Below are 12,081 nucleotides of genomic sequence, written 5' to 3' on the forward strand. Positions count from 1 at the left end.
GGGTTGATAATGGGAGAGGTGCTGTAGGAGAGCAGCCTGTAGGTGAACTGTGAGTGTAATAAGTGGATGTAGTTTGTTGCTCCAAATTCCAGCAACTGCATTCTCTTATGTACTATCTGCACATGTCCGTTGAAATTGAGCATAATAGAAATAGGAGCAGAAGAAGGTCATTTAGCTCCCATACCGGATCTATTATTGGTCCCACAATTTCCACAATGCTGAACTGATTCCACAACCTATAGACTCACTTTCAAAGACCGTAGAACTCATTTTCTCAGTATTATTTATTTACTTCTGTTATTTATTATTTGCACGATTTGTCGTCTTTTACACATTGCATTTTTGTCACTTTGTTATTTGTAGTTTTTTCATAAATTCTATTGTATTTCTTTATTTTCCTCTAAAAGCCTGCCAGAAAGTGAATCTCAGGGTAGTATATGGTGACATATGCATACTTTGATAATAAACTAACTTTAAATTTTCAACATAACATCAGAGAGACAACATTCAGAAGAAAAATATAAATTAAACATCTGTAGCATTAGTTTTACAGTCATGTTGATTCCTTTCAATTCCTCAATTACTCTTGACCACTATTAGCCCACTATTTTTGGTTTTTGTGCCTTCTTCCATGAATTCTTGCTTACTTCATAACATTATGTTACTAAAAAGATCAAAAGATTAACTTCTGTGCTGAACTTTGAGTTCTTTCTTTCCTTGTCTTTTGGGATCAATTCTTTCTTTCGGTGTAGTGTAGCAGTTAGCGCAGTTCTTTACAGTGATTCTTAAAAGATTGTGATTTTATTCCCGCTTTGTATCTTCTCCTCATGACCATGGGGTATCCTCCTGGTACTCTGGTTTCCTCCCACATTCCAAAGATGTACGGGTTAGTGTTAGTGAGTAGTGGGCATGCTATGTTGGAGCAAGAAGCATAGCAACACTTGTGGGCTGCCCAGCATAATCCTCGCTGATTTGATTTGATACAAACAACTCATTTCACTGTATGTTTCGATGTACATGTGACAGAGCAAGCTAATCTTGATCTTGTTTTTCCTTTTCTTAGGATCAAATAGTTAATTTACAGGAAATGTATCAACTTCTCAAGAAGGAGAAAGCAGATTTGGAAAGAAAGCTTGGAAGTGTTCGAGGGGTAAGTGTGATAATGAGTTTCCACAATATTGTGCATGCAAATTGGTGAGAGTACACCAACATAAATCAGAATTTGATTTGTTTAATATCTTAAAGTAATTCATTATTTGATATTCAGGAGCTATTGAAACCAGTATCTGAATTTTCCATAATTCTGCAAATATTTATATTTTAGATATTCACTTTCTAAAATAAATAGGTAAATATTTAAAAGATTGAGGAATACAGGGACTGGCGCTGAAGAACTGAGGCTATCATGGAACAGCAATGATAACTATAATTGGCAGGGCAAGCTTGAGAGGCCCAATGGCCTACTCCTGCTATTGTTGAAAACTGCTCAATCTCCTTCTAGTCATTGCACTACAGATCTGGTCTTTTTACTAATAAGCTTCAATCTGTGTTCTTCGGTAACCCTTGCCATTGGAAATGGTATTTTCTCATTTGCCAAAGTCTTTCCTAGTATTAAGCACCTTAATTGAATCCTGCATTAACCTTGGCAATGGCAAACTACTGTAGAAAATTTGGCCAAGAACAGTCATGGTCATGGCACCATGATTGCCTGTGTCATATCTCACAGCACGTATGATGATGATAATGATTAACCCTCACTATTCTAAGCGTGGAGACTTTAGAATTGTACCATTTAGTTTTTATTAGGCCACTTTCGCACTACCTACAAAACGAAAAATCCATGCAAAAATAAACCTTTGCATTCCTAGCAACATGTTTCAGCCTTGCCAATTTCCTATATGGCAGTTAAAGAGATTTAGTGTGTGTACTTTGGTAATAAGATTATTTTTTGGATAGATTTACACACAGTAAAAAGTTATCTGTTTTAATTGCCTATAGGTCTTGAACAAATCCCAAATATCATCGCTTTAAAAATCAACTCTGATGGTTAAGATTCGACATTGTTTAATATCATTTCCAGTGCACAATTGTAAATGAGAACAAAGTATTTGTTAGTCTGGATCCAATGTGGCACACAAAAAATAGACTAAGATAACAATAATAATAATAACAAATACAATAGATATAAATATATAAGATAGCTTATACTGTTACGTACCCCGTAACTGGGTCACTTACCAGCAAAGATAGAGAGGTCCGTTGAAGTCTGATGGTACTATTTTTAACAGTATTTATTGATAAAAATACACAAAAATAATATCAATGCAACCATACAGATAATATACGTCGTCAATACTAAATCTAAAAGCGCGGGTATAATAATAATCAATAAGAAATAACTCTTATCGTTGTCTAGGGGATAATGTATTGTCCGATGAAAATATAAAAGTCACTCAAGTTCATTCAAGCTGCAGCTTTTGGTTGAAGAGAGAGACGGATTAAAATTTGCCCATTCCTTTTATGATGTCAATCCTTCGAGAGTCGTTGGGGGCTGATTTCTCCTTTGTTGTTAGCTAAAGCCGTTCTTCCGTGGCAAGACCCACCAATTCTGAGGCAAATGGAAAAGGACGCACGTGGGCTTTTCCACCGACTTTCACTATTATGCTGTTACAGGAGTTCTGGCGTTTCTTCTGGTGCGTCTGAGGGGCTGTTCCCACAGACCCTCTTTTATCCTGACTCACAGGGTCTCAGATGTCAATCAGGGTGGAATGATGCCAGCCCTCCACTAACCCCCCTCGGTTCATTGCCTGGGGGCTTCGATGAATCGTACAGTACTCAATACACAATTCCATCTCCAAGAGATAATGGCCGTTATCCATGGCTTTGTCTCTCGGAGGCCCAGGACACATTCCAAACATCTCTCTCTCATTTCCTGGGTCTCCTGACCCGAATCAATAGCGATCCTGCGATTCTCAAAAAGGAGGGGGCCACAGGCGTAACAATACATAGATTGATTCTATGTCATAAAGTGTTGCTAGGTACAGGAGGTGACTGACAGGAAATGATAAAGTAGTGGTGATTTTGGGTATGGCAGGATGGATAATGGGTAAAAGTGTGGAACAGCCTTGCTGCTTGTAGAAAGTAACTGTATTTGAGCTTGGTGGTCCTGGCATGAATGCTACATAGTCTTCTCCCTGATGGGAGTGAGACAAACAGTCTATGAGCAGAGTGGGTGTGAACCTTCATGATGATACCGTCCCTTTTTCAACACCTTTCTGTATATATGTCCTTGACGGCAGATAGACGTTTGCTGATGTATCGGGCAGTTTATACTACCCATTGTAGAGCCTCCCTGTCTGCCGCAGTGTAGTTTCCATACTATGCAGTGATGCAGCTTGATAGGATGCTGTCTACTGTGCATCTGTAGAATGATGTGTGTACAGATGTGAATTGTCCAGCTTTCCTCAGCCTCCTCTGAAAGTAGAGTCATGGGTGAGCTTTCCTAATTGTGTAGAATGTGTTCTGGGACCATGAAAGTTCGCACACAAAAAAAAAAACAGGCTGCTGGAGGAACTCAGCAGGTCAGGTAGTGTCCATGGAGGGAAATTAACAGTTGATATTTCAGTTGTCTGTTCTCCACCCCACCACAGATGCTACATGACTCGCTGAATTCCTCTAGCAGCTGTTTCTTGCTAGTATCTGCAGTCTTTTGTGTCTCCTTTGATGTTTAATTTATGCGTGTGCCAAAACTAAAAATTCACCAGCCGATCCAGATCAGGCAATTAAATTGTTTAACCTTATTGTAAAAATGTCTTTGCTGTCTCTGCTATTGATCGCATTGTTTTAATAGTATTTGACTTTAAGGAAATTTAGATTTAGGTCAGTCTCTGTTTTGCCAAATTAGTCTGTACTGCATGGATGTGAAGTATAGATCTTGTCTGGCAGTCTGGTCGCAGCGGCAAAACGGTGCCTGAGCTAGAGAAAACCATCGGGTTGATGAAGAAGGTGGTGGAGAGAGTGCAACGAGAGAACGAGGAGCTGAAGAAGGCACCAGGAGTGGTATCCACTGAGAAAAGAACTTGTCTCGAAGTGGAAAATGACAAGCTTAAGGTTGGTATCAGTGTTCTTTTCACTGCTTCAGTGTAATTATGTATGGAAGGATCTGGCTGGATGGCACACCAACCAAAAAGCTTTTCACTGTCTTATTACATATGACATTGATAAAACAGTACTACAAATTAAAGTACATAATATGCATTCTCTGCAGCAAAAAATTACATTCTCCACATGCCATTTCAGTTAAGCTAAAAAGATGAAAACTACAGCTCAGATTTTAATCCAATAGACTACTACCAAGGTTAAGACTGCAAAACTGCATTGGTTGATTTCAGAAGCCTAGGTAGCAAGTGGTACATCTCCAGTGTGGAAACAATGCCTGGAATGAGGAGCCTATTTAATTTGTGTAATGCACTGTAATCTCACCATTTTATAACGTTGGTGTCTGTCTTAGCTTTCCTCCCACCTTTGAGTCAGATTATCTTGGTCTTCAGTCTTCATTCAGAGGCACGAGCCTAAAATATGATAATGATGGAGCCCAGTTCACTCTGCAGTACCATCTTTTGGATGAGCTATTAAACCACACCCCACCATGGATGTAAAAGATCCCTTTGCTCTATTTTGGGGGGAAGAAATCTTCAGGACAATTCTTATTGGTGCCTTGGCTAATATGCAACCCTCAGCTAACATTCTTTAAAAATAAATAAATAAATAAATAATATAAACTTAATCAATGTCACTGTGCTTAATCTAGATAAAACTATTTTTCTGCCTTGTTTCCTACATTAACAAGAGTGTTTACATTGCAAAGACACTTAATAGGGAGTTGAAATTGTGATAATTGCCATCATTTCTTTAAAAATCCAAGCATCAGAGTGTTCATGCTTGACACTGCAGTAATAAGCAAACAAAATCTATGATGGGGAAATGCATCTCATCTGTACTGAGACCAAGTATAACATAATTTTCTAATAAGAAATCAATGCAAAATCAGCTCTTTGAGTAAGTTCTCAAAAGAGTTTGATACTGAAATAAGTCAATTAAAATGTGTCAAATAGATGGTCCTGATGAAGGATCTCAGCCTGAAATATCAGCTGTTTATTATCATCCATTGATGCTGCCTGACTCCAGCATTTTGTGTGTGTTATGGATTTCCAGCATCTGCAGAATCCCTTGTGTTCATGATACTAAAAATATTTTTTTGGTAGTGACTGTATACCATTCCTGGTTTCTCATCACAATTTCTAGTAAATTGTGTAAATCAAATGCTGGTCATCACATACACCATAGAACAGTTTAGCACAGTACAGACCCATCAACCCACGATATTGTGCCAGACTTTTAACATACTGCAAGGTCAATCTGATGCTTCCCTCCAACTTAGTCCTCTATTTTTCTTTTATCTGCATGCCTGCCTTAAGAGCTTCTTAAACATCTCTAATGTATCTGCCTGTACCACCAACCCCAGGGGTGTGTCCCACACACCCTCGACTCTGTAAATTAAAGAAAATAAAAGTAAAAAATAAATTACCTTTGACACCTCCCCATACTTTCCACCAGTCACCCTAAAATTATCCCCTCTTGTAGTAGCCCTTTCCACCCTGGAAAACATCTCTGGCTATCCACTCTGTCTATGCTTCTCATCATCTTGTACCCTTCTGTCAAGTTATCCTCCTTCACTCCAAAGTGAAACCCCCTAACTCACTCATCCAATCTAGGCAGCATCTCTTGTAAAGAATAACATCCTCTGGGATGCCTTTAACATATGTAAATTTCAAAAGACCTGGGTATTGAAGTTTCCAGCACCCTCAGCAGTGTCATCTTTTGGGTGAGCTGTAGAATTCAATCCTTTTCCAGTACTGAAAAACACACCTGGTGTTACTGTGCCTAATCTAGAGAAAGCTGTATTTCAAAACAGCTTTAATTATCGTCCCCCAGCACCAGCACCCAAAGACTTTCTGTCAAGTGTTCACTAAGATCCAACTATGTGTGTCATTTCAGACAGAGCTTGAGAAACTGAAGTTGCAGATTGGTGGCCAGCTGAGTCTGCGTTATGAGAGCAAAACAAAAGGCATGGAGAAAATCTTAGCTGAAAATGAACGATTACGAAAAGAGATCAAAAAGGTAAAGAAATTGGATCAGCCTCCTCTTTTGTAAGCTTTGGCCTAGTCTGAGAAGTTACAAACTTTTTTAAATAGACACTTTTCACCTTTACAGAGAGAAACAATGTTCATGGTTTGGGTCTGTGATGTTTTACTATAATCAGAAGGTTTTGATAAGATTATTGCCTTAAAGGTTAATTCTACACAGATACTGTCTAAATTTAGATAAGTACATTAATTTGGAGGAATTTGGATGAATATGACCAGCTGAGTAGGCACCAATGTCAGCATGAACACGTTGGGCAAAATGGTCTGATTTCATGCTGTCTGACTCTGACACACCAGTGTTACACATCACTGTAACTTAAATTCTGACAGCCCTGTACCAGCCAGAAATGGAACTGAGATTTCTCTTTTACTGACAGGAAGGTGACTGTTCTGAAAAGCTGCGAATCGCAAAGAACAACCTGGAGATTATGAACGAGAGACTAACCATACAGTTGGAAGAGACAAATAAACGACTGAGCTTTGCAGAGAGTAAGACTCCACAGCTTGAGGGTGCTAACAGCAAAAGCTGGAAGTCCATTGTCGTAACAAGGTACCAGTGCAATGTCTGATACATAAAGCATAGAAATCTGCTAGGCTGGTGCTGAAATGTCAGTCACTCATAGAAAATATTAATGTTTTTGTATAAAAGTTGTTATGGGCAAGTTTTTCACCCAGAGGGTAGTCAGTATATAGAATGGACCTGCCAGTGGAAGTGGTTGAGGCTAGTACATTAACAATACAGTGGACTCTGGTTAATTGGGCCATGGTTTAATCAGAGCAGCTGTTTATTTGGGACATCTCTGAAAGAACAAAAACTAATCAAGAAAGTAGCTGGGATTCCCTTCTTTTATTTGGGACATTATGCTACATAATTAGGAGAGGAGATTGTTGCTGAATGGTTTCTGTTTAGCGTCAGTTGTGTGGATTTGTGTGTCCATTAGATACTATTGTGCTTAGAGCAAACAGTTTTTAAATAGTTACGTATGTCTGCGTTTAAACAGCAGTGATTTCTGTCACTGATGGTTGGCAAGGAATAGCCAGTAAGGTCACTGCAGTTTCAAACATTCAGGCTTGAGATGCTAGAAATGGCCAGAAGTGAAAATGAAATGATTTTGCTACATCAATGAGTTAGGAATTACAAAAAATTTGAAGGTATTTATAATCGTCATGAGTATTACAATGAAAATGAAGATTTGGAGGATTCAGTCATTGAAAGTATTGTACGAAGGCAGTCCATTATCTGCACTAGATGTGTGTGCTGATTTTATTTGTTTACAGTCAAAAGAACACTACAACATACACTGGATGAAATCCTCTGTCAAAAACTGTTTGGAACTAATAGTTTTACAGCACTGTGGTAGTATTGGTAGTCAGTCATAGACAAGTACAGCACAAAATCAGGCCCTTTGCCCATCTAGTGCCAGTCAGTGCCAAAACATTTAAACTACCTAGTCTCATCAACCTGCACCCAGACCATAGCCCTCTCTACCCCTTCCATCCAGTGCTCTAATCAGTTTTTAATTGTTTCTGTATTTCATTTAAATACATTATTTGTTAGTCAGTTAAATGATAATTTGTCTTTTTTATACCTTTTATAACTATTTCCATAAAACCTCAGTTAACTGGAGCAGCTGCTTAATTGGGCCAAAACACATTGGTCCCAATGTGTCCCAATTAACTGGAATTGACTGTATTTAAAATAGATTTAGACAGGTACATGGACAGGAAAAGGGTTGAGATTTAAGGGGTAACTTTTAATGGCAGAGAGTAGTGGGTGCCTGGAATACACTGCCTAGGGTAGTGCTCGAGGAAGGAGGTAGAGACTTGAGGTAAAGACAAATGCATAAATGTGAGGGAAATGGAAGGAAATGGACATTGTATTCGCAGAAGAGAGTATACTGTAGTTCAAAGATTTCAAGATGCACAGTACATTTATTATCAAGTTATGTATGCAGTATACAACCTTGAAATTCGTCTTGCCCACAGACAGTCAGGAAACAGGAGCCATGGAACCAACCCTTTCAAAGAAAAATAATCAAACATCAAACCCCTCCCCCCGACACACAAAAAAGTCATGCAAACAGCAGCCAAAAAAGAAGAGCAAAAATGCAGAATATAAAACACGAGATCAAAAGCCATATTTCAGTTCAGCTCAGTGTTCATTATCTACTTGCCAAGTCTACAATCTGTGTTGGTTAAACCTTGCTCTGTCACCATCCGCTGACAGCATTGAGGGAGCAAGAGATTCACTTGAGTGGAAGGACTTTCCCTCGGCAGCAGCAAGAGACTGTCACATGCAGCTACCTTCTCTGGCAGTAGCGAATGAGAGGCCGGGAGATGGCACTGAACACTCGCTCGACCTCCGCACCCGCCTCAGTGATTTCAATCTTCCTCAGCACTTTAATCAGCAAAATCAGTGATAGATGGAGTCAATCATAGGCCTACGCTGCTATTCCTGGTCTCCATGCTGCGAGCTTCGGTCGATGCCATTTGATTACTAATTTAATTGGTACTGCATAACATTGTGAGTTATGAAGCCGGTTCATGTTCTATGTTGTATGATCTCAAGATTAATATTGGAATCCAAGAATTTACAAGTTTGTATATTTTGTTCCTTTAAGTTAGTGGGCTTGAAATTCCATTGGAATTACACCGTACTGCAATTGAAAGGAACTAGAACCCATGAGTTCTAGGACACTGATCTAACCCCAGTTTGCATCACATGGTACATCACGTTCCGGAACTATGTGTATAAAGCATATTAACGCCATCTGTCAGAAAATGGAGTTGACATAGACCATAAGACATAGGAGCAAAATTAGTTCAGCCCATTGAGTCTGTTCTGCCATTCCATCATCACTGATTTATTATCTCTCAACCACATTCTCTTGCCTTCTAACCATAACCTTTGATACCCTTACTAATCAAGAGCCTTTCAACTTCCACTTTAAGTATCACAATAATGGCCTCCACAGCCATAGAATCACCATCTGCCTAAAGAAATTCTTCCTCTTTGTTCTAAAAGTACATTCAGTATTCTGAGGCTTGCTTCTAGCTCTTGCTTTGGGTTGAAGTACAAATGACCGTGAAGCCTCTCAAGTGCTCATGTGGATACGTTACAAATGTTATGAGAGTAGCTACCTCCATCACACATTTGGGCAGTGCATTCCATAACTCTCTCCAGTGCCTTCACATCCCTCACACAATATGGAGACTAAAATTATACACAGTACTTAAGATGCGGCCTTACAAGTGCATTATACAGCTTAAGGAGAACGTCTCTAGACTTGAATTCACAGAGCGCATTTTATAGCCAAACATTCTCCTAGCCCTCCTAATCGCTTCTGTGCATTGCCTAGATATTGATAGTGATGAATCTACCAGGCCATCTAAACCCTTCTCATACAATGTACTTTCTAACTCAAGACCCCCCCCCCCCCCCCACTGTATATTTATATCTAATATCTCTACTTCCTAAATGTAATATTTTACATTTACTTACATTAAATTTGATGGAGGTAAGCAAAATTATGAGTGGTATAGGTGGGGCAAGTAAGCTGAGGTTGGGTGAGACTAGAACTGGAGGTCATAGATTAAGGGTGAAAGGTAAAATATTTAAGGGGAACCTGAAGTTAACTACTTCACTCAGAGTTTGGTGAGTGTGTGGAGCAAGCTGCCAGCAGAAATGGTGGATATGAGTTCAATAGTTCAAACGTTTAAGAGCGGTTTGGATAGATACGTGCTTGGGAGGGGTATGGAGAGCTATGGTCCAGGATATATATTGAGAAAAAGTAGGCATGGCGTTGGGAAGGAAGTTGAGAAGTAGGACCTCCGGTAGTAATCTCAGGATTGCCGCCTGTGCCGTGTGACTATGAGGATAGGAATTGAATGAGGTGGCAGATAAATGCATGGCTGAAGAATTGGAGCAGGGGACAGGGATTCAGATTTCTAGATAATTGGGACCTCTTCTGGGGCAGGTGTGCCCTGTACAAAAGGGGCGGGTTGCACTTGAATCCGAGGGGGACGATTATTCTTGCAGGCAGGTTTACTAGAACCATTGGGAGTGGTTCAAACTTGTATGGCAGGGGGATGGGAACCAATATGATAGAGCTGAGGATAAGCTGTCAGGGCATCAAAGGATATGGTGAGAAATTAGGTGTATTGCGTTGTGTGGGGATCCAGGATCAGCCATGATGGAATGGCAGAGCAGACTTGATGGGCTGAAAGGCCTAATTCTGCTCCACTGTCTTATGGTCTCATCAAGCCAATGATTGGGTACAAATGCAGACAGAGCAAAGAGTTAAATTGGACCACAGAGGCAAAATTCAAAGGGCGAAGAATGCAGGACTGAAGGTGCTGGGTTTAAATGTGAAGAGCATATGGAATAAGGTGGATAAACTTGTGGTGCAGTTACACATTTGTGGGCATCACTGAATCGTGGCTGAAAGAAGGCCATAATTGGGAGCTTAACATCAAAGGATATACTTTGTATCAAAAGGACATGCAGGAAGGCATGAGCAGTGGTGTGGCTCTCTTGGTAAGAGATGGAATTGCATCTTTAGAAAGAGATGACATAGGGTCAGAGAATGTTGAATCTTTGTGGGTGGAGTTAAGAAACTGAAAGGGTAACAAAAACATTATGGGAATCATATGTAGGCCTCCAAATGGTAGCCAAGATGTTGGGTTGAGATTGCAAAGGGAGCTGGAAAAGGCATGTAATAAGGGTAATGACACAATTGTAATGGGGGGACTTCAATATGCAAGGGGATTGGGAAAATCAGGTTGGTGTTGGATCGCAAGAGAGGGAATTTGTTGAATGCCTGTGAAATGACTTTTTAGAGCAGCTTGTACAGGAGCCTATTTGGGGAAAGGCTACCTTAGATTGGGTGTTGTGTAAAAACCCACATCTTACTCGGGAGCTTAATGAAAAGGAACCCTTAGGAGGCAGTGATCATAATATGATTGAATTCATACTGAAATTTGAGAGGGAGAAGCATAAGTCACATATATCAGTATCACAATGGAATAAAGAGAATTACAGAGGCATGAGAGAGGAGCTTGCCCAGGTGGATCGGTGGGTGATGCTGGCAGGGATGACAGCAGAGCAGAGATGGCTGAAGTTTCAGGGAATAGGTCACAAGGCACAGGATAGATATGTCCCACAGAAGTAGTTCTCACATGGCAGGGGTAGGCAACCGTGGCTGACAGGGGAAGTTAAGGACTGCATAAAAGCCAAGGAAAGGGAATACAAGATAGCAAAAGTGAATGGGAAGCTGGATGATTGGGAAGCTTTTAAAGTCCAACGAAATGCAACTAAAAATGCTGTAAGAAGGGAAAAGATTAAATATGAGGGCAAACTATAAAGCCATAATATAAAGCAGGATACTAAAAGTTTTTTTTGGAGTTGTATAAAGAGTAAAAGGGAGGTGAGAGTTGATATTGGACCACTGGAAAATGATACTGGTGAGGTGGTAATGTGGGACAAAGAAATGATAGATGAACCTAATGGGTATTTTGTATCTGTCTTCACTGTGGAAAACACTAGTAGTGTGCCAGAGGTCAGTGAGTGTCAGGGGGCAGGAGTGAGTGCCATTGCTATTACAAAGGAAAAAGTGCTAGGCAAACTCAAAGGTCTTGTGGTGGACAAGTCACCTGGACCAGATGAACTACATCCCAGAGTCCAGAGAGAGGTTACTGAAGAGATAATGGATGAATTGGTCATGATTTTTCAAGGTTCACTTGATTCCGGCATGGTCCTGGAGGACTGGATGATTGTGAATGTCACTCCATTCTTTAAGAAGAGAAGAACGCAAAAGAAAGGAAAGTATAGGCCAGTGGTTGGGAAAGTATTGGAGTCTATTATTAAGCATGAGAT

The 12,081-nt window shown here is 40.0% G+C and overlaps 1 protein-coding gene across 3 annotated transcripts in view; it reads left to right on the forward strand.

Annotated features, from left to right (window-relative positions):
• Positions 1–12,081, forward strand: part of cep290 (centrosomal protein 290) — a 172,799-nt gene that overhangs the window by 147,761 nt on the left and 12,957 nt on the right. For all 3 annotated transcript variants that reach the window (XM_073058859.1, XM_073058860.1, XM_073058861.1), the window contains 4 exons: positions 1,064–1,150; positions 3,946–4,110; positions 6,058–6,180; positions 6,584–6,756. In XM_073058859.1, the coding sequence (XP_072914960.1) occupies positions 1,064–1,150; positions 3,946–4,110; positions 6,058–6,180; positions 6,584–6,756 (548 nt within the window). The remainder of the gene's footprint in view (positions 1–1,063; positions 1,151–3,945; positions 4,111–6,057; positions 6,181–6,583; positions 6,757–12,081) is intronic.

This window comes from Hemitrygon akajei, chromosome 10 (genome assembly GCF_048418815.1).
Source record: "Hemitrygon akajei chromosome 10, sHemAka1.3, whole genome shotgun sequence".
NCBI lineage: Eukaryota > Metazoa > Chordata > Chondrichthyes > Myliobatiformes > Dasyatidae > Hemitrygon > Hemitrygon akajei.